This window comes from Cynoglossus semilaevis, chromosome 14 (assembly GCF_000523025.1).
Source record: "Cynoglossus semilaevis isolate Cse_v1.0 chromosome 14, Cse_v1.0, whole genome shotgun sequence".
NCBI classification, from domain to species: Eukaryota; Metazoa; Chordata; class Actinopteri; order Pleuronectiformes; family Cynoglossidae; genus Cynoglossus; species Cynoglossus semilaevis.
In genome coordinates, this window is record NC_024320.1 from 9,939,542 (window position 1) to 9,961,171 (window position 21,630).

A 21,630-nucleotide genomic window follows, 5' to 3' on the forward strand; every position below is an offset into this window, starting at 1 on the left:
TAAAAGGAGAGGTTCTAAAGCCAAATGTCCCCCAAGGGACGTGCGACTGTTATGTCACACATTAAGACTTGTATGAGAAAGACAGACTAAGTATAGCAGTCAAAACATAACCGAGTGGATTAAGTACGGCTAGAAGTTTGGCAAATAAGAGGAATTAGACTACGAATAAAGTTAGAATACTTTTGCCCAGAACAGAATATGACTTTGTTAGTTGAGAAATAGCTTCTAAAAATACATTATAAAAGCCTATAAAATATTGTTTTATGAGAACTTATGAGATAGCAACATTTATAAAAATTAGCCATAAAGACCAAAGGTTGGTCCACATGTAGATACACATTAGCTTGAAGTTAGTAAAATGCCTAAAATCAGTTGATAATAGTAAATTAGCTAAAAATAAAAATAATTAAAAGTAGGCCAGAAGTAAATAAAGCCAGAAGAATAACAAAATAAATCTTAAAGTTAAACTTTAGATCTCCTTAGTTGTTGTTGCTGTAAATGTTAAAACTGAGAGAAAAAAAACAAAGTGAAAAAAAGTAAAAATTCAAAATGTTTCACACATAAAACTTCTATCAAGACAATTAAAAATAAAAATACTAAGAAATCCAAGTTGGACATTGAAATTAGCCAAAGGTTATTATTTGCTTATGCAATTATAAATACTATTATATTTATAGTCACTTTATTATAAACAGTAAAAACACTTCAATAAGACCATAGATGTTATTAATTGTTTTATGTACAGTGTCAACCAAACACTGATACAAATACATGACTGATTTTTGTTCATCACAGTCCTGTTTGACAAACAGGTCACCTGATAAACCACCTCTGCTGCTGCTGCCATGGACTTTGCCTCAATTACAGCGTGAGCTCTTGTGATATTGAGTGTCATTATTAGATTTTCCACTCAGAGACAAGTCAGCTGAGACTCCACGCTCTTTGTACATCTCCCGGAGCTTCAGACTTCCTGTGGTCAGAAGGAACAGAGGAGTTAAAAGGGTATTGTACCGGCCATTGATTTGACTCTCAGCTGTTGAAATGTTCCTCAGTTGTTTTAGTCAACTGATAAGTTGACCAGTGAGATAATCATGTTTATCTGCGACTAACAGAGCAGAAGGTATTTTCGTAATATTGTCCTTTAACCCCCTGAACATCTACGAGATGGTTATAGGAATTTAAATAGCGTTTGCAGAACATTTACAACAACAGTGCCCACAGTGACTTGATTACTACTCTGATTGGCTGTGGTTATGTGGTACAACATGACTCAACACCTATGTGGTCCTTACGTTAGCCTCAGTGATTAACACCTAATATACAGAATTACATCTATAATTAAATTGATTTTTTATTTAATTGCTTATGATTTCCAGTTTTTTCTTTTGCAAGCTACCGGTAGATATGAGATCTACAAATAGATTTAGTAAAGATTTAGTCTGGGTCTGTTGTGTTGTCAACGTATTGAAACTAAGTTAGCAAAAAGGACAACAAATGAAATGAAAAGTATTTCAAATCTATTGTGTTGTAGCTTTATGTTTGTGCAAAGAGGTGCTGAATAGCAGCACAGCTGATGGCTAAATGTTAGCAAAGGTATGGTTATAAAGACAAGAAAAGATAAAGAGAAACTCAACCACAGGTTTATTTTTCAGAAATATATTTTATAGACGATGTCAGGGATGAAATGTCCAAAGCGTAGGTCCCAAAGAAAGATAACATTTGTTTTTTTAATCATCAGTACAGACAAACAATAAACAAAAAATAACTTTTTTTAATTAATTTACATGTAAACCAAGAATTGCTCTTGAGCCACAGTGGTTATATTTATATATTTATATATATATGTATATATTTATATATATATAGAACTGGCCTTGGTGGGCGTGACAATCAAACCCAATGTTTTTTTTTTCTTTTCTTGTCAAAAAGCGTCACTTCTTTAATGGTTTAAAAATCTTTGAACATTCTTTGGGAGAGTCTTCATCAAGGTGTGACTGTGGTTAAAGTTTGGCAGAGAATTTTTAAAATGTTCTCTCCTAAAAACAGTCCACACACGTGTCGTTTAAGTGCTGCGTCCGTCAAAAAAGAAGAGCTCGAGAAGAATGATGTCAAACTTCTCTGATTTGTTGGACAAAAAAAAAAAAAAAAAAATAGACATCAGAGAAGAAACAAGAATTTTAAAAGAATCCCCACTGGTGCAGTTTTAGCAGTGGACAGTAGGGGGCGTCGTAGTCGTTGTGGGAGGTTTTTTTCGTTTTTGCTTTTTAAAAAAGTCCTCCAGTGTTCTTCCTTTTTTTCTTCTTCTACGTTTTGTGCAAATACAAGTTTTTCTTACACAGACAAGCAGGCATGCTGACCACAAACCATGCAGAGATAAAAGTTTGCACGAGCAGACGGTAAAAAAAAAAGACGATATTAAATTTAAAAAAAAGTGAGAAGAGATTAACAAGTGGAATGTTTGTTTCATGAGGATAAACGTCAACCTAAATCCCTACATTTTACACATTTCCTAAAATGATATGAACTTTAAACCAAAACATTTGGACGGAATGGTTGGATTCTTGCAGGAAAAGGCAAGAGGAAGACACTAATGCCACGGTGTAAGAGCGACACCAGCCAAGTAAAACATTCTGCTTCCACTATCCTGCTTTTTTTACACCCATGTCTCCAGCTTTTCTTTCCTTTTCCTCAACAGAATAACAGACACACGGAGCTACATAAACAGACAATAAAACATCATTTTTTCGTACTTTTTTTGGATGTCATGTTTTGTCACAGTTGAAAGGTAAGTGCACATCGTCCATGCGCGAGAGAAAAACGTTTCTGTTAGGCAACAAAGTGATCGATACGTTTTTTTTTTTTTTAAAGGTGTCAATGACCACATTTCAGTGCAGTTACAGTAAATATGCTGCGTTTCTGTTGACGTTCATGGAGTAACATTATACACCATAGCATGATTTTTTTTTGCTCACAATAACATATAGCTGTCGTTAGTTTGAGTACAATAATAAAGGTATTTTTTCCCCATATACAAATCTGCAATAAACAGTGCACGTTTATAAATACACAGCCGATGAAAAACACAGTAAAAAAGCCGTGTAGAAATGAAGGAAACAAAGAAAAATGGTGCTGCTCGTTGATCCTTGAAAAATACAAGAAAGAAAGAAAGAAAGAAAGAAAGAAAGAAAGAAAGGTTTTGGGTGGAGGGAATGTAAAACTTCAGCCCTATATCTATCCAGAAAACGGATAAAAAAACACAAAAAAACGTACACATGGAAAAAGTTAGAAAAATAATCTCGTATTGTAAAAAAAAAAAAAATCAGGTGGACACTGTGAATGGATGGATGATGTCAAATCCATTTCTATATATATAGATATATATATATATGTGTGTGTAGATACAAAGAGGGCAACACTTGATTCCTGCCCTTTAAAATATATAGTGTTTTTGCCCACACTTATAAACCAAAGGTAGTTGCCAACTCGCTCCACTGCTGACCAGTAAACATTAAAGAGTGCCTTTTATTTCAAAAGGACCAGCACGAGAAGAGTGGAGTGAAAAAGGTTTATGCAAGGAACGCATGCTTTGGCTTTTCTGACGTGGCTTTTTCTTGGAAAATAAAGGAATAAACGAAAAAAAAATTGAAACGTGGCTTCACTTCTGCTCAAACGCATGCTCTACGTGGATTAAAGGGAGGCTACAATAGTTTTTCACCTCATTCACCGTGTTTGCAGGCGTTTATTTTTAACCTACCAAAGCTGGCAACTACCTCAACAAATCTTAAAAATAGTTCCATCCTAAAGTAAAGTCAACCCTTCGAGAGGCTGTCAGAGAGACAAAGGTCTCCTCCATCGCCGTCCTGGTAAACATGCTGAAAAGATTGTTGGCTTGGTTTAAAAGTCTTTCTTCCCCCTCCCGACGTCTTCGTGACAAACTCTCCTCTCGTCTTGATTCGTCATAACTTAAGGCAATCTCTTCTTTTTATAATTCCTGAAACAATCCTGAAATCCAGTGGACCATCCTCAAAGGCACTCCTCCTTTAACTGGCCAGCCGTCATTATCAACAACAACAACAACGATAACAACAACACCAACAACAACATCAACAATAACAAAAACAATGTGGCCCAGTTGGATCTCCGTTAAAAATAGTCCACAGTAAACACATTTTGTTAAAATGTCCTCGTCGAAGCCCTTATTTTGAAAAGGGGCAGAACATGTTGAGGAAAGAAGATTCCCGAACTGGGAATGTGCCGTCCCTGTTGTCCATACATGTTCGTATTTGTGTGTATGTGTAGGTGTGTGTAGTCGGAGGGCAGCTGCACTAAGCACCATACGTGTCTTCACACAGGTGTCCCCGCACTTTTCCTAAGACGGAAATCCGAGCTCCAAATTCACTAGCTCGTGTCCATGGACAACTGTTAGCCGTAGGGGGCTAACGTCCCGGTGTGAAGGCTGACAGAAAAAAAGTCTCTCAGAGTGGGCGTGGCCAAAGCCACGATGCTCCTGTCTTTAATCATTTAATTTTTTCTAATTCAGTCCTCCGTCTCCTGATTGGCTCCCTGCTCCGAGGCTGAGCCCACCCCATTATCTTTCCTCCCCCTCCGTTCGGCTGCCAATCAAGGTGACCAACGTGGTAAGTGGGAGTTAAGGGGGACTAAATGAAGGCTTGAGTCGAGACTCCTCGCAGCTCAAAGAGGCTTCGTTCTCTCCCAAGAGGTCAATGCTTACAGTGTGAAAAACTCCTGTCCTCTTTTGATGTTACAGTGGCTCCTCCTCCTCCATTGGCTCCTCCTCCTGTCTGCTGACATCATCAAGACACAAATGTTTACAAATTCAGTTGGTACATTTCCTAAATAACATAATCTGAAAACTTGAAAACTAAAGTCAGGAGTAAACTATGTGTAGAGAACATGGGCAGAAACTGCTGCTAAATGTGTGACGTTAGCTCCTGTCAACAACAATCTTCCAAAGAACTTCTAAGGAGTTCTGTTCCTTTGGTGGTTCCTTTTTTATCTGAGGGCCCATATTTAAAAAGTCACAAACCTTTGTGACCCAAGTCAATAGATATTATTCGTAAACTCCTGTGAAACTTGATGCGAGATGACCCAAAAAAAAAACCTCTTGCGACCCACCTGAGGGTCGTGACCCAGTCTTTGGGAAACAATGATCTAGGACATAAAGACATCAACTTTAAAACTTTCTTTAAAAAGTTATGGGAAATGGCGTCGTGACCATGAAACGCCATAAACGGAGGACTCTCTTGGATTATTCTGGAACTGTGACTCAGAGCTGAACCTGCCTCTGTCCCAACTTTGAATCTATTGATATAAATTTGATAATCATACAGAGGTTTGTTGGTCCCTTCAAGTATCACCGTGTTCTTCCTCTGATTTTAAAACTCAACAGATCCAAGATTTGACTGTGATGTTTGAAAAAGCACCAACTTTTTTGGGACACATCTGACAGAATGACCTAAAGATGTTTTCATGTAGAACCCTTCAAAGCAGTGACCTCTACACAAACACGGGCTGACCTGTAGTTTGTGTGCAGTGTGTCCTGTACTTTTACATGTGTGACCCTTCTGACCCTCCTGGACTTCGTCCTCATGCTAATCTGCCACGGTGACACACATTATCTTGTCTTCAACTTTCACTCACAACTCTGTGCCTCCAAACTGCAGTGTCTCCATCTTTACATTTCATTTTCAGCAGCTTCAGCTCAGTGGTGTCCAAAGGGTTTCATCTCAGTCTCTTCTGTTTTTCTTGCTACTGTATGTGTTGTGATATTTGCACAGGTCACATGATCTTTCATGTACTTTCTCCCACCTTTGGCATATTTCAAATTCCTTACAAATATTTAGCTTTTTATATATATATTTTTTCACTCATTCTGGTTGTATCTTTTGTAATGTTTAAATTGGACCTGTTTTCTTCTTTTTTTTTTAGATCACTTTCTTTTTACCCGTTTTTGGACAAGCTTTATTTTTATTTCAAAATGATTTATTATTTTTGCTACATATCTGGTCATCTCCTCCTCTCTTTCACTGTGTAATTTGACTTGAAATGCATAAAAATGTCGATTGCTTTTCAAGTTCTGTAAACCCTTGAAAACAGTTCAAATGCAGTGAACTGGATGAACTCTTCAACACTACAGTCTGCGTTGTCACAGGAGGGACCACAGGGGGAGCACTTCTACAAAAAATGTACACAGGTACTCCGGCGTTTAGAGCCTTCTACCTGTGTTCGATGGCGCTGCTGTTGGCCACGGACAGAGAGGCCATGGCGCTCACGGCCTCCGCCTCCTCCGAGTCTCCCTGTTTGGCCTCCAGCAGTGACAGCCCCAGTCGTGAGGAGCTGCGGTGCACGCAGCGCCAGTATTTACCTGAGATAAGAGTGGAAGCAAGTTTATAGATGGAAGAAAAGAAAAAAAAACCCTCTGTAGCGTCTATACTCACTGTGAGTCTCTAGAACCTTCTCCAGGGAGCGGACGGCGTTGGCATTGGGCCTCTGCTCCAGGACGGCCTTGGGCAGTGGATCCAGCTGCAGGAAATGAAAACACAGACAGAAAGAATGTCAACACAGGCTGTAACTCTTATCAGTTCAACCAACACTGGGCAGGTTTTAATGGCCAGTGATGAGGCATGTGTGAGAAAAGAAAATGTTCTGTTTTTTTTCCTTTAGAAAATAGAGATTTAACAATATTTAAAAATAGGAACTGAACCCTGACGTACAGTGTGTATCTGTACCTGACAAAGTCAATGACAAACTGAACAGAAAGTCTGCTATTCTTCGTATAATATAAATGTAATACTAACTGTACATACAATTTTTACTTCATCGTCACGTCTAACATTCCATCAAGTCCGATGAGGCGTGAATTTTGGATATGCACCTAATTTGACTTGACCTAATGACCTCTATGATCTTGATGACAGATATACAGATCATTCTTGGGGCATTTTCAGCACGTTGAATTGCTGCATCTCACATATGGTCAGTGTCACACCGACAGTCATTCTGTCATTCTGTCAATATATGTTTTTATTATATCTGAATATTTAAATACTTTCATCACGTGTTGTTGTTTTTAGTCTTTTACATGCTTTTATTTTTTTAATATATCTTTATATCCTCTTGTTGGTTTTCATTTTATTTTGTTTGTCGTTTCCTTATACTTTCAAACAAAAACAATGAGCAACAACGTCAATCTCTGCACCTCTTGGCCGAGCAGGGCGGCTACACAGGTCTCCGAGGCGTCGCAAATGGCAGTGAGGTCGTGACCTCCCTCCAGAGCCAGCACTACACGACCTCCAGCCAGGGTCATGAGCTGCCTTGTCAGATGTCCGAAACCTCAACGGGCAGGAAAAGGAAGAACGGTGAGTATGCACCTTTACTACCTGCTCCTGTGCAGTACGGAGTATCTTCTACTCACATTTGGACGTCAGAGTGTAGCCTCCTAGTGGCGGAGGATGTCCCTCGACAGCGTCAAAGCCTGAGGAGACCAGAACGATGTCTGGAGCGAACTCATTGGCTATGGGCATCACCACTGACCTGTGAATGAGAATCAGAGGTATACGAGTATTATAAATTAGACACTTTAATAGCCGGTGGCTGAATGTAAAAGATTATTATCTGTTTTATGACTCGGAGTAGAGTTTCCCCGCAGAAGAATTCATGTTTTACTGCAGAATTACTACGAAGACCGTCTTCCAACTTCTCAGTTTTAATCCTTAGCAGGATGGGTCTTTCCCAGGTAGGAGTCAATTTGGTAGCTTTGTTTTGATGATGGACTAAACAAGACATCGACACCATTTTTCACTGTTTGCAGTGACAAATGTGCAGTTAGTCTTGTTTAAGGAACAGATACAGGGATGTTTGAGTGCGCTGCAGCTTACAGTGGGAGAAACTTTCAGGACATTGAAATTTAAGAGCAGTGTAAAGATGCATTATGTAATTATGTCATAAATCCTCACTTCATTCTGTCACAGCGTAATAAAAATCCCAACCTCATTATGCAGTAAACTTTCTTGCATTTTAAAATAATTTATCACTGATTGCAGGTCTTATTACATAATGAGCTACTCACACCTTTTATGACTAAAACGTAACAATAAAGTGCGATGTAGTCGAGCAATTTCAACCAGAAGTTTTCTTCTCATATTGTTCTAAATTATTTTTCACCCAGCAATTTGGGAAATCTGCCGTGGGTGGAAACATCTTTTCCAAGGCCAAACTCAAGCACTTCAGACCACTTCTCAAAATGAACCGACGCCTGAGAGCTTTTAGCCGTCATCTTAGCCAACAAATAGCTTTTGAAGTCGTAATTCCAGGCGACCTTTTATACTTTCTGTGCTAATTTGTCAAGAAACTTTCTGTATTTTAAAGATTTGTTTTGCTTTCTGTTATTTACTCTTTCATAAATAGGGGGAAACAAAGTACAAGTGCTAAAGATGTAGTAGATGTAGATGCTTTACTGTGGCTACTGAATTTTCTTGACTACTTACCTACATCTGTGCTAACTTCTAACCTGTATTTGTTTTTCTGAAAATATATTCTCCGTCCATACTGATTTGTAATAAGTAGTCATAAACGTGATAAAGTGATTCATTTTCTCGAGTTTCATAACTTCAACGAATTCCAGCAAAATGTATTTACAGCATGTTTGGATTTTTTATTGCCGTAATTACAAACGTAACGACACAAATGTGACTTTATTAGCAGTCGCTGTTCATTTCAAACAATTTATCTCCACACTTGGTGATTTCGCAATATTTTATCATAAGTGTTTGTGTTTCAGGAGCAGAAAAAAAAGAGACATTTTAAAATACCCAGTGGACTTTAAAAGATGTGTCGTATCACAGTTGTTAAAAGTTGATGTGACGGAGGTAAAAAGGTTTTCTAACTCTATCTGTCAATTTTAAACGCACAGTAAAATAATGGCAAAAACCCAAATTATACTGCTTGTTTTCGTTTCCAAAGACACTGATGTTGGTATTAAAAAGTAAAGGGAAATATAAAAAAACTATTGGACCACAACTGGGTTAACAACATTTGAGGAAAAAGGCGCCTTTGATATTGATTTTATAGCTATTCCACAGTGGTTTATCTGTTATTGTTTTGTTTTTATAATGTTAGTTTAGAAAGTCCCTGTTATTATGTTTATGGACAATTCTAACAGAGTGCTGACTCGGCAATAATGCAGAGACAGTCCTCAGTCTCTTTGATGTGACACTGTTTTCGGTGAGTGAGGGTGTGTGTGTGTGTGTGTGAGAGAGAGAGAGAGAGAGAGAGAAAGAGAAAGAGAGACACCTGAAGGCTGCTAGATACTCCGTGTCTCCCATCGGTGGGTCCAGACCTCCGGTAAAGGCAACGTTGACGTTGAAGCCGACCCCTGCTCCACTGCCCACCTGAGGACAGACCAACGCGTGACTTACAGTCAAATGAACATGACGTGTTGTTGCTATTAGACGGTCTGCGTCTACTCTTGGCTAAACAATCAGAGGTCTTTCACCAGCCATGGTGGTTCAGCTTGTTTTTATCGTAAACTTTTACAGCATAAAATACTTTTTTTCATTTGTTTTAAAATAAAAAGGAAGTCCAACAAACCCATATACATTTGTTGATGTCAAGGAGGACACTGTAATATATTTGGTGTTTATTCTTACAGTTATCGCATCAGAATTATGCTGCAGTTTTAAGGCGAAAAAATACTACTACTACTACTACAAAACTGCCATCGCTGGAACTTCATCTAAAATGAATGCATTTGTTTGCACATGAATCCAGCTTGTTGTTGTGACTACAAACAAAGGCACTCACCTCATCAGGAGCACCGCTTCCAGGAAAGAAGTTACCATCATCATAGCGGTGAATAGACAGATAGAGGACATTCGGGTCATCATAAAAGGCTTGCTGGGTACCGTTACCATGGTGAACGTCCTGAGGGGGGAATTTAAACACACTATTAAATCAAAAGCATATCAGCGCTGTGTCCTTGGGCAATAAAAACAGAGAGGAGAACAAACTCAACAGGCTCTGCATCAGCCCAGACACTGACCCAGTCCACGATGAGGATCCTGTTGATGCTGAGTCTCTGCTGCAACAGTTTGGCAGCGATGGCCACAGAGTTGAAGTAACAGAACCCCCTGAAAAAGAAGCACGACACGTTTCATGTTTCAGAAGTGCAGTGGGATGACTGCAGTCAGTCTTAATTATTTTTCTGTTCCAGCCAGAATAATTTTGTTTCACTAAATGAGTGTGAAAATGTCGAAAATGCAGACATACATGGGCGTGCTCTCCTCTGCATGATGTCCCGGAGGACGAACCACAGCAAATCCATTCTGAGGAGAGAGGAGGAGAAAAAAAGAGTTTAGAAATAATTTTAACATAAGGAACATTTACTCATATTTCAAATATTATGTTTGTAGTGATTTTACTGCTTTTAAGAAAAAAATACTACAATATTATCAGAATTACAATACAGTACAGTACAAAGTATTTTGTCTAAACTAAAAAGACATCATTTTATTGTCATCACAGAGCAAAGAATCTCCATCACATTTTCACATTTAAAACTTCCGCTACATTTGTTTACATTGGCTAAAAGCCAGGACATCAGTTTCACCATTAAAAAAATGTTATTATCCTTTAAGTTGCAGTGCAGCTCCTCTATCATTGAGCTGATGCTACAGTTTTATTGGACCACTTGATCCATCACGTGTGCAGAACTAAGTGAGTGAGTGCTTTCATCGTCACGACAGAAGACGAGGACAGTCGTGTGCGGTTACCTTCAGCTCTCCTGTGGCCACTTTGAAAACAAGCTCCACGACAGAGCCCACAGCGAGACGGGCCGCACTGGAGGAGTGGACTTCATTCCAAATGGTGTCACTGTCCACCTGGAAAACAAACACTCATCAATTCCTCACACACTGGACGGCCTCAAAGATGGAAAAGGAAAAGAAAAATCGAATCTAAACTCCTAAACATATAAGAATATAAATAGCAAAATAGAAAGAAAATGGGAAAACTGCAATCACCAGCTGTGGGTCAAGAGTGTGTGGACCTTCATTGGGTCACAACATTGTTTTTCTAATTATGGAACACATTAAATGTGTTTGTTTCAACAACATTTTAAGGTATTTGAACCAGATGTTGGCTAAGAAATATTCAATCTAATGTGAACTAAATTAAAGAATTAGTGTGGTTTATGATAATTGCTTATACAGATCAATTTAAATTGGTAATACTATTTTATTTTCCTCTTATACATTTTACTCACCCCAATTCCACCACACGGTAACCTTACAAACATTGGAGTAATTGAACCTGGAGAAGAGAAAACCAGGGTTATTTAGAGACATTTACTAAAAATTTCACAGGTTGTGATTATGAATGTGTGTGTGTGTGTGTGTGTGTGTGTGTGTGTAAGCTTACAATCAAGTTTCTGTCGGAGAGGGTTGGTTCCATACAGCAGGACGTGGGCTTCAGAGTGAACAGTCTGCAGCTCCTCCAGAGTGGCTTTTCTCCCTCGGATACACTGGAAACACACACACACACACACACACACATTGATATGTTGTCGTCTGTGTTAAATGTTCAGCATGTCTGTGTGCACATGTTCTCCCTGTACCTCACACTGGGCTCTGAGTCCGGTCTCCTGCAGCCGTGACCAGATGCTCTGGATCCTCCCGGCGTGCTCCGGGTGACTGTTGGTGTTTCCACACATGCACTGATGTTTCTGCATCAAAGAGTCGTACACCAGACCTAGGCAAACATAAACACACAATAAACTCTACAAGTACAAGGCTCGCCACAAAACAACAAACAAGAAAAACATTGAAACATTTTTTTGGGGAATTGTTAAAAATCACTGTGAAAAGAAGCATCAATGCTTGAAAAACGTTCAGGTCTCCCAGAAAAGTCAGTTTTAGTTTGATGCTTTGATGCAGAGCTCATGGCCATAATTTTAAGAAGCACCCAACAACATCAGAGAGAATACCATGACCACTTTTAACCTGGTGGGGGCAGTGTCATGCTTTGGGTCATGGCACTGCTCCAGTGTTGTCATGGGTGAACAATAACATCAGTGAAAAAAATTGGTGACATTTCACAAAGATTCCACCAGTGAAATAAAGTTGGACCAACATTAATCAGATGAATTAACATATTTGGCTTTTAATATTTTAACCTGATGAACTTTTCCTTCTTTTATTTAGCTTCCCGTTACCTTCTGATTGTTATATCAGTATCTGAGCGTTTTTGCACCTACATGAACTCCACTGTCTATCATTTGATTTCTGTAAAGGCTTTGTATTATGGATCTCCTTTATTAAAGCTGAGAGTAAATGTCTCCTACTGGGACAATACAAGTTAGCTTTAACACACAGTTACTGAGATGCCAGCAGTGGTTTTGTAATTTCTCAGGAGCCGGCGCTCGCTGCAAACTCAGGCCAGACAAACAGACTGCTATAATGGCAATCAAACCAGCTGTGTTGTAACCACGCAATAGGAAGCATTACATAAACATCGCAAAGTGAAGCGAACCTGTGGTGAATCGAGGTTTGACCGAAGGTTCAGGGGCCGGCACGCTAATGGGAAAAGAGGATGCTGAGGCCGGAGAGGACTGAGCTCTGGACAGGGGACGGTGTCCGGGGAACGATATGGACAGGCCCGCGGCCTCCATGGAGGCCTGGTAGTTCCTCAGCTGGTGAATCCTCTGCTGCTCCAACAGGAAAGCCTGCTGCTCCCACCCACACAAAACACAAACAAAAACAGAAATAAGCAAGACAAATCCTCCAGCCGTCAGACTAAGTGTTTTAGTGATGCATTTAAATGACAGATGCATTAAAGAGGAATAAAGAGAAGAGAAATGATTTTGACGGCTTTTATGTTGTTGCTTCAACATACGACCATAAGATGGCAGCCAAAACAAATGATGCCGTTTCAATTTTCCGCCTGCATTTAATCACAGGGAAGCCTGAGGGCACTAAGCAGCATTTTTACAGCCCAAATTACATTTATGTGTCTGTTTTGCTCAGGTTTTTCTCCTCCTCAGGACTTCCCCGGCAACATTCACAACACATTAGTGCCAAGCACAGTTAAAATCAATTCTGTGAAACTTGATATTGATTTCCTCCGTCTGTGCTGTTGTACAGCTGTAAACAAGGGCAGATGTCTCACTTTTTATTTTATTCTTTTTTCAATCACCTCTCCATCTTTTACCTGTCTGAACAGCAGCTCCTGCTCCGCCTGCCGCTCCCTGTGCTGCTGCTGCTGCTGCTGCTGCATCGCCTCCTCCTGCATCTCCTGCGGGTCGAGTGGCTCCTGCTTGATGGTGACACCCGGTGGTAGAGCTCCAGGGTCTTGGTGCTCCCTCAGCTCCTCCTCTGTCTCCTCCGGGTGGCTCTGGTGCTGACGACCCACAGGTGACTCACTGGGTTTTGCCATCATCTGTGGAAAGAGGAGGAACAAAACAAAAAAAAATTCACACGATGCCAAAGAAGTTTGGAAAGAAACAAAACAAGACTGGAAATGATGTTTGAGAACCACTGCTCTAAGGGCCTGGTTACCAACGTCTACTGTCATGTGGACTTGAACTGGCTGTTTTTAAAAAGGCCACACTATACAGCTGACACCAGAAAAGAGAAAAAAAAACCCAGAAAAAACCCCAGAAAAGCCGTTCAGAGTGATTGTGACTGGGATGACTATTTTTCATGTACAGTCAATGAATGTGACTAATCCCGACCAAACCGATCGGCTCTTGTCCACATCAACTCTCTGCAGCGTTCTTCTTCTAACAAGCTTCGTTTGGATTATCCTGACAGATGGCTGTGTTGGTCATTTCAAACCTATCAGCTGTTATTAGACATGAGTGTGTGTTCTGATGACCGTACTCCCGGAGCAGAATGCCACCTTCCTCACTCCCTGTTGCGGCACTTTTCTTCCACTCACTCTCAGGCCTGCCGTTAACCCCAGCAGTGATTCAATTGTCCATTCATTCACCGCTGCTGGCGTTGAACAATTCCAAGTGCTGTAATGGGCTTTAGGAGGGCTTTCACCCACTTGTGTGTGTGTGAGTGTTTGTCATGTGAAAACTATAGTGAGGAGTGGAGAAAGAACATTCTCAGGAGGGCCTCCCTCCACAGGTGTGTAGGAGGGTTTTCTGTGTGTGTGTGTGTGTGTGTGTATGTGTGTGTTTCCCAGAGCTCTAAGCCTCTGGGTCTGCTGGCTCTATTCCAAGGGACAGCTTTGACGTCAAAGCATTCAGCAGCTCTCATTCAATCCCCCAACTATACATCAAAACAAACTTCACCCCTGCTGCCACGTCTGTCCCTCTGCTCCACTTTCCCACAAACCTCCTCTTTCATTTCCCTTCCTTTTGCAAAAACCGTCCATGTCTGGCTATTTGTCATAAAGGAAAACTGATATAAAGACTTTTTTCTACCCTCGTTTGATTACCCGACGGGTCACTGATAACCGCTTACGTCCATCTGAGAAAATTAAACTGCGCAAAGTCTTTAACAGTAAACACCTCTAAAATCTTCCAGAGAGCAGTGGACTGTCCTACAGGACAGGACACAAGGCAGGGCCTTCCATAAAACAAAAGGAGCTAATCAGATTACAGATCCAGAATCTGGTTTCAATTCGTTTGAAGCAGCTCACAGCGCACGAAGTAGGATGTCGAGAAAGATCCAAGATTCACACGCCACGCCTCTGTATTCTCTGTACGCACTTTGACACCACCCGAGTTTCACGGCTTTAACTAAAACATCTCATTGATCACTTGTCTGAAATTAGAAAGGCAACGTCACCTAAAAAACATTCAATCATTGAAAAGGTGTTACAGGACTATAGCAATAGGCCACATGAATAGAGCGCAACCTTAGAGTAGCGCTGAACAGCTTGAGCCCAAGTGATTTTATTTTCCTGTCCAAAAATGGTTATATTCTTACCAGTTAAAATCTTGACAAACTCTTTTCCTTGTCAGAAAAACACCACAGGAGTTCTGTGTTAATTAAAAAAACCCATCAGAATCTTCACATCGTCTGAACAGGAGACAGAGTAAATTAAGATCTCTTCTGTGGGTATGGATTTTTTTTCTTGTCTCATCTTCTGTTTCACACCATGTTGATATAATGAGCACAAGTCAACAACACTGCCACATTATTTCCAAAGGCGAAAACTGACTTTGCGAAGACGTGAAGTGTTTACTTTTTTAGTTAAATGAGTACAAATTTACATAGATAGAGCAGTAAATTAGCTTGTGCTTTTCTCTCAGACCAAATGTGTGTGTCCTCATAAATATCAAGTCTCACACTCTGCCGCTGCTGCTGCTTTAAAAAATCCCAGGCTAATCCACTGGATATAAGAACAAAACTCCTCACATCTATTGGAGTCTCCAGAGAGACACAAACAAATGTGATTTATATACAGTACATCTGACACCTTTTGAAAATATCAAATCTGAAAAACTCCAAACTAGGGATGACTTGATGTAAATCTTTCATGTCCGATATAATACTGCAACTTGGAGTATCTGCTGATACTGACATCAATCCACTACATCCTGTTCTCTTCTACCATGCTGCTGCGGGCTGCCGTTGCTGAGGAGATATTGTTTACGGCTGGCACGTCGCGCAAAATTGAGCATCTGGGCTTAGATATCGCATCAGACGGGCTATAGTTTTAGTTATAGGTTTTTTTTCCCGATGTTCGATTCTTACATTTTGACCTATATCAGACCAATACCTATGCTGAGTATCGGTTTGAACCATCCCTAGATACAATACCCCGATGATTTGAGAAACAGAGATAAGGCACCGACTGTATTAACATATTAATGGAATAATGAAATTGAATGCAGATTTTACTGTATGAGACTACAGAGTAGACTGGAAATGAAGGGGGGTTAGTGTAATTATAAATGGTTTGCAAAGGAAAGGGGGGGGTGGTGGTGGTGGTAAGGGGTTTACATGCAGCAAAATACTGTAAAATACCAAAGAGGAAGAGGAGAAAGAAGAGGAGGTTTTCACTCTAGTCCTGATAGAACAACTGCAGTGTTTGTCCTTGGTTTGCCACAGGCTCTTATAAAGATGTTTGTATGAAGAACTGCCAGGGGAGAGCTTGAAAACATATGGAGGGAGTGAGTACAGAGGAGTAATAAAAAAGAAGGAGGAGGAGGAGGAGGAGAGGAAATCCCTTGTTTCATCCACCCACTTCTCCTCCAGCAAACGCTGTCTTCAAACGGGTGAAGCCACTCACAGTGGCAGTTGCACAATTCCTCCCTGACCATATAAGGCGAGGGTTTCCTCTTGGTTGCCATAGCAGCACGCAGTTAACTTGCAGCCAGTGGCGCTGACAACTGTCTCAACCATAAACATGCAAAGATGAAGACACACACACACACACAAACGCATACACACTAAGTACCATCAAGTTAACCCATACCTTCCTTCGCCTACTCACAAACAAATACTACAGAGAGGAGCGAGAGGAAGAACAGAGCTAAATAAAACCTGGGCACACACACACACACACACACACACACAACATTGTTGGTTGTAATAAAATCTGCCACCTACACTACAGTTTACCACAGCTCCTGTGCAGACTCTCTGTGGCTTATACTCATACTGTAGGACTGATTAATTATGATTAAACTTCACGTGTTTGTCCTTTAATATCCAGCAAATCTTTTTTACTTCATAAGATTCTGTTTTTTATTGTTTAAAAATAAGGCTAATTCAATTATGCAAATTAACCCAAAAAAGGAAATGTTAAAAGGTGACATTTTTCAGGGAATTATCTAAAGGCCCATCCAGAAACAAAATGCAGATACAACTGTAAAATGAACAAAACAGATACAGACTTTTCAGGAAGTAGTTCAAAAGAAGCTAAGCTCGTTAGCCAAAAGATAAATAATGATAGCACATTTATAATTGAGGTTTGTAAAAGATTTTTTAGTTTTATAAAAATGGATCATCAACAGCTTAAAGCTAGCTAAACGTAGTAAGAAAATGATTGATTGTAAAAGATTTTTTAGTTTTATAAAAAATTTTTTAGTTTTATAAAAAACGGCTAACTTGATATTAGCTATACAGTATGCTAGCCGCAAAACCCACAAAAAAACTGCAGAAATACACCAATAATCTTGCAGAACATACGTAGCTGATAGGCGGTCCACCAACGACAGCAAAAAGAACACGACACGGTGGAAGTGGAAATACCTTGTTGAGGTGCAGCTGCTGCTGCTGGAACTGCTGCTTGTGCTTCTCCAGGAACTGCTGATGCTGCTGCTGGACCACCAGCTGCTGCAGGGCCAGGGCCTGGGCATGAGCCTGGGCAGCGCTCCCCTGAGGCAGAGGCGCCGACTGGGTCCTACCCAGTGGCCTGTGCTGCCGCTGCAGCTTGGCCATGGATGCGGCCGAGGACATGGACAGACCACTGACACCTGGGAGAGAGGTTGAACTTTAAGATCACATCAGATGTATGTCACAGGAGACATGTTCCAATGCCTACAATGGTGGTCTGTCAGTTCACTGGCAGTCATGTATCTGTATCGTCACTGAACAAGTTGGATCAACGCCTCCCTACTCTGATATGTTGGATGATCTGCCCGTCACGTGGACTCTGCTCCAGCTCTTAGAGCTAAGTCTGAATAAAGATGACCTCAAAACTATTTCCAGCCCATTTTACTCCATGAACAGAAGAAGGTTTCCAGTCAAAAACACTGGAAAAAGATTTTAGTTATGAGCGTTTTTCAAAAGCTTCTGAAAAGCCTCTTCATGCTCCCAGGTAATGAAGTGGATCTTAACCAAGACAAATATAAAAAGGCACATTGGTGATAGAAAAGAACATTTTAGAAAGCCTTAAAAAAGGAGCTTTCTGTGTGACCTTTATCAAATTTATAGTGAGTGGGCTGTTCTAGTTGTCGCACACGTCTGTGTCCGGTGCGTGGGCCGTGTCCTTGTTCAAGTTCTCATTGAACACACTCCTGACTGTGTCTGCCTGTGCGTCATCAGTCATTCATCGCTCACGATCGGCCAACAAAAGCAGCGACGTCGCAGTCAGCTAAGCCGACTGATGGTAAAAGGGTGCACAATGCAGCGCCGTGTCACCGTCTCACAGCGCACGCTGACAATATGAGAGGCCCTCATTAGTTTGAGCTCATCAACGGATGTCTGTCAACGTGTGAGGTTGTGCAGAGTACGCCGGAGTCTCAGAGAAAAGCTTTTCATTGGCTGTTTGTTTCCAAGAAAGGCAAAAACTCAATTGAATTGAATTGAATTGATGCAGTGATATGAATTTAGCACAAACTCAGCTGGCAGTGATCAGTGCTAGTTCTGGTGATCGTAGGTGACGCTGTGATTGGTCAACAACAATATGCACAGAATTTGTTACTCAAAAACTTTTCTAAAACATTTGTTGTTGTATCCAACAGTAATGTGGCGTTCCAATGGAATGACAGCAGCAGTTTAGTCCTGTCCCCTGGTCTAGAAGTTCCCCTGAACAAAGTCACCTCTGTAAGCGTTACAGAACAGTGGTGGCAACGCTGTACTGAATGCGATGTTACGGGGAGTCAGTGCAAAAGGAAGATGAACAGACTACGACATATGGACTCAGGCTGTCACAAGATTCATGAATTAACCAGTTGAAATGTCCTTCTTCTCTTTGGTTGGTCTTAACATGTGTCATTGCATCAGCTTTACCTAGAACAGTGGCTTCACGGTGTGACAGAACTGCACCTTGTGAAATAAAAACACCTGTGAGTAAAGCACGAGACAGAGGACACAGAGTGTCAATCTCTCACTTTTTACTCAAAATGTGCAAAAACCTGTGTGGATAAATGAATGAAATGAAAGAGGCCATTTTGTTTTAAAGCGGGCGAGTTCATCTTTCATTTCTTTCATGAACAAAGAACCCCAGTGAATCAGGAGCAAAACAAAAAGCTTCACTGCTGACCTGGAAGTGCTCCAGTTTTAAAGCTGCACAGAGCAGGTCACCTGGACTCTCAGCACTGACTGTCTGTCTACCCTAATGTTCCTTAGTTCCTGTGATGATTCTATGTGGGGAAATGTCAGTATAAATGACGTCCCTTTGAAGAAGATCTAAATCTTAGGATCAAGGCTATTTTATTCCAAGAAAACATTGTCTTGACTTCTAAACCTGTAAGGAGTAAAGAGTGAGTTAAATTCAGACAGAGTGACTGACTGCTCTGAGGCTTTTCTTTAGCAAATACTTCACACAACAGATGGCTTCAACTAATGCAAATCTTTAAACAAATTAGGTTCAATAACACATGTTAAGAGTCTCACCTGTCACCAGGGGGCTCTGTGCAGGGCTCTGCTCTATAAGGACCATGTGCTGCAGTAATGGACTATGAGCTCCGTGTCCGCCTGTTCCTGCTCCTGCTTCAGGTAAGTATGGGGTCAAGTGAGCCCCAGAGAGGAAAGGAGGGCTGAGAGAAAGTGCGGGCTGCAGGCCTCCATCCTGCTGGGCCGAGGTCACCTGGAGCAATGACAGAGACGGAGAGAGAGAGAGAGAGAGAGTCAGATGAACTGCATGTGAGAATAGAGAGTCTTTGAGCAGATTGGCAGCAAGTTTCCTCCTTACGTTTGAAGCAGCGGTGGCCGTGGCAGTGGCTGGCAGCCCCAGGGTGATGTTGGGTAAGGATGGCGAAGGGTAGAGGGACAGCTGGTTAACGGAGCTGCGCTCAGCACCACTGCTCAGCCTCTGGGCCAGAGACGCCTGAGGAGCACATCGAGGTGATTTATCTGTGTTTGCATCATTAACATAGCCTCTACTTTTCCTAAAACTACGGGCAGAGCAGGAGTGTGGAGAGCAGTGTTATCACCCTATTGGCTGCTCAAGATGTCGCGGCCACAAGCTTCCTGCCTGATGCCAGAGTGCACCTAATGGCCGCCTCAAATAGCATCCTGCCAGCTCTTCTGCTCCTCAACAAGCCTTACTCACAGCCCTTTATCTGCAGGTCGCTAGGTTTTAAAAGCTAATAGATAGCACCTGTAGCTGGGCACACACATTATGGTGTAAAGCTACTCTGACTGCAAAAGGATGCATTATTTATTCATGGTTTAAATTATCCTGTTATGTGCACGGCACCACTTTCTCATTTACAACGCTGTGTCTGTTAGAGGGAAAAATACCCATTAAACACTGCAAGAAAACAATGAAAAAAGATGTGGTTTTCCCCAAATCATTTTATCTTCCGCTGAACGGAAATAAATCAGCATGTCGGCTGTTACCTCACACTGAAATGTTTTTTCGCTCGTAAAAGTGTTTTGCGATTAGAAACTCCCAGGTTTTGAGTTAGTGAGATGAACTGTCTGTCTTTAAGGAAAGAGCTTTGAGTGGATACTTAAAGGGGGAGTTCAGCGGGTCTGTATGAAGCGTTGGTGAGTTATCAGCACTGCTGAAGCCAGAGAATGTCCTGAATATTTTCTGAAGAACACGTATGTTGACGTTTTAGCTGTCAGCGGGGACAGACAAACAACAGATTTCAGACATTGAATAAAAAGCCTGTGTAATAAAATCTACACTTGTCTTCACCTGGGATTTCATTTAAGACATTTTGTGCTGCACTACATTCCCTGAAGTAAAATTGTTTTTTATAAAAACACATTATAGTAGTAGTTGTTCCACTCATCCATGTATGATGACGAGGGACCAAAACAAAGCTTTGTTGTCTTGAGTTCCAAAGTTTCTCCTGTGACAGGAGTGTCTTAACTGTCACGTTGTGGGCTTCCCTCCAAAGAGGGAAAAAACCCACCGTCTCATCCTCCTTTCTTTTCCTTTGTCTTCCTGCCATAAGGAGGCGCCACTGAAAACCCCAGTTCCATCAAATGTGAATAACAAATCTCATGAAAAGGAGGCTGGAGAAAACGGGAGTTGGAGGCTGAACATGATTGGTCAACACATGTAACTGAAAAGGTGATTATCTAACAGTGGCCGAACCCTAAGCATTATCCATGATGTCATTGCATGACCTGACCAATCACAAACAGCCTGTTTATTTTCTCTCTCTTTTTGCCAAAAAGCAGAGAAAAGTTTGGATATTCTATGGAACAATAGTAGTTACATGCTAATTAAACCCTAGGATCACTGTGTGTGTGTCTGTCTGTTACCTCTGTGCTGTTGGCCACTGACACTGCGATGCCGTTTTCTTTGGGGATGTTGTTGGAGCTGTTGTTTGGAGAGCTTGGTCCTGAGCCCGGGGCGCTGTTACACGCCGAGTCTGTCACACAACACCGACAAAATGAAATGACATGCAAAAGAGTTCTCCGTGTGAACAGCTTCATTGTCGGTGTCAGTGCCCACCTGCCAGGTCCAGGGAGCGTTTCTTGGCGGTGGTGATGGGGCTGTCTCGGCGTCGCAGCAGTGGGCTGCTCCTCCTCTCGCTGACCTTCTGCTTCAGCCGTGAGCGCAGCTTCAGGTTGGGTTCCGAAGCTGAATGAACGTAGAGCAGGAAAGTGTTCGGTGTTTGGTCAAACAGAGAGTGTTGATAACAATACAATACAATCAATATCTCGTGTTGAATATTAAATGATATTCAATATGAAACTTAATTCAACCAGCCGGGAGCACTTCTGACAATGATAGATACTTCATCTA

The 21,630-nt window shown here is 41.2% G+C and overlaps 1 protein-coding gene across 3 annotated transcripts in view; it reads right to left on the reverse strand.

Annotated features, from left to right (window-relative positions):
• Positions 1-1,529: 1,529 nt before the first annotated feature.
• The window catches only part of LOC103389529 (histone deacetylase 4), a 60,739-nt gene continuing 40,638 nt past the window's right edge, over positions 1,530-21,630 (reverse strand). Inside the window, exons 7-26 of one of the 3 annotated variants that reach the window (XM_025062213.1) lie at positions 21,337-21,465; positions 21,144-21,253; positions 19,615-19,749; positions 19,317-19,509; positions 17,229-17,452; positions 13,225-13,452; positions 12,547-12,742; positions 11,633-11,766; positions 11,437-11,539; positions 11,282-11,328; positions 10,791-10,898; positions 10,288-10,343; positions 10,061-10,148; positions 9,823-9,942; positions 9,313-9,410; positions 7,436-7,554; positions 7,220-7,353; positions 6,459-6,543; positions 6,241-6,385; positions 1,530-4,805 (exon numbers count right to left, since the gene is read on the reverse strand). In XM_025062213.1, the coding sequence (XP_024917981.1) occupies positions 4,763-4,805; positions 6,241-6,385; positions 6,459-6,543; positions 7,220-7,353; positions 7,436-7,554; positions 9,313-9,410; positions 9,823-9,942; positions 10,061-10,148; positions 10,288-10,343; positions 10,791-10,898; positions 11,282-11,328; positions 11,437-11,539; positions 11,633-11,766; positions 12,547-12,742; positions 13,225-13,452; positions 17,229-17,452; positions 19,317-19,509; positions 19,615-19,749; positions 21,144-21,253; positions 21,337-21,465 (2,495 nt within the window). In that variant the 3' untranslated portion in view covers positions 1,530-4,762. The remainder of the gene's footprint in view (positions 4,806-6,240; positions 6,386-6,458; positions 6,544-7,219; positions 7,354-7,435; positions 7,555-9,312; positions 9,411-9,822; positions 9,943-10,060; positions 10,149-10,287; positions 10,344-10,790; positions 10,899-11,281; positions 11,329-11,436; positions 11,540-11,632; positions 11,767-12,546; positions 12,743-13,224; positions 13,453-17,228; positions 17,453-19,316; positions 19,510-19,614; positions 19,750-21,143; positions 21,254-21,336; positions 21,466-21,630) is intronic. The other 2 variants (XM_017038992.2, XM_008324971.3) reach the window with 2 other exon arrangements.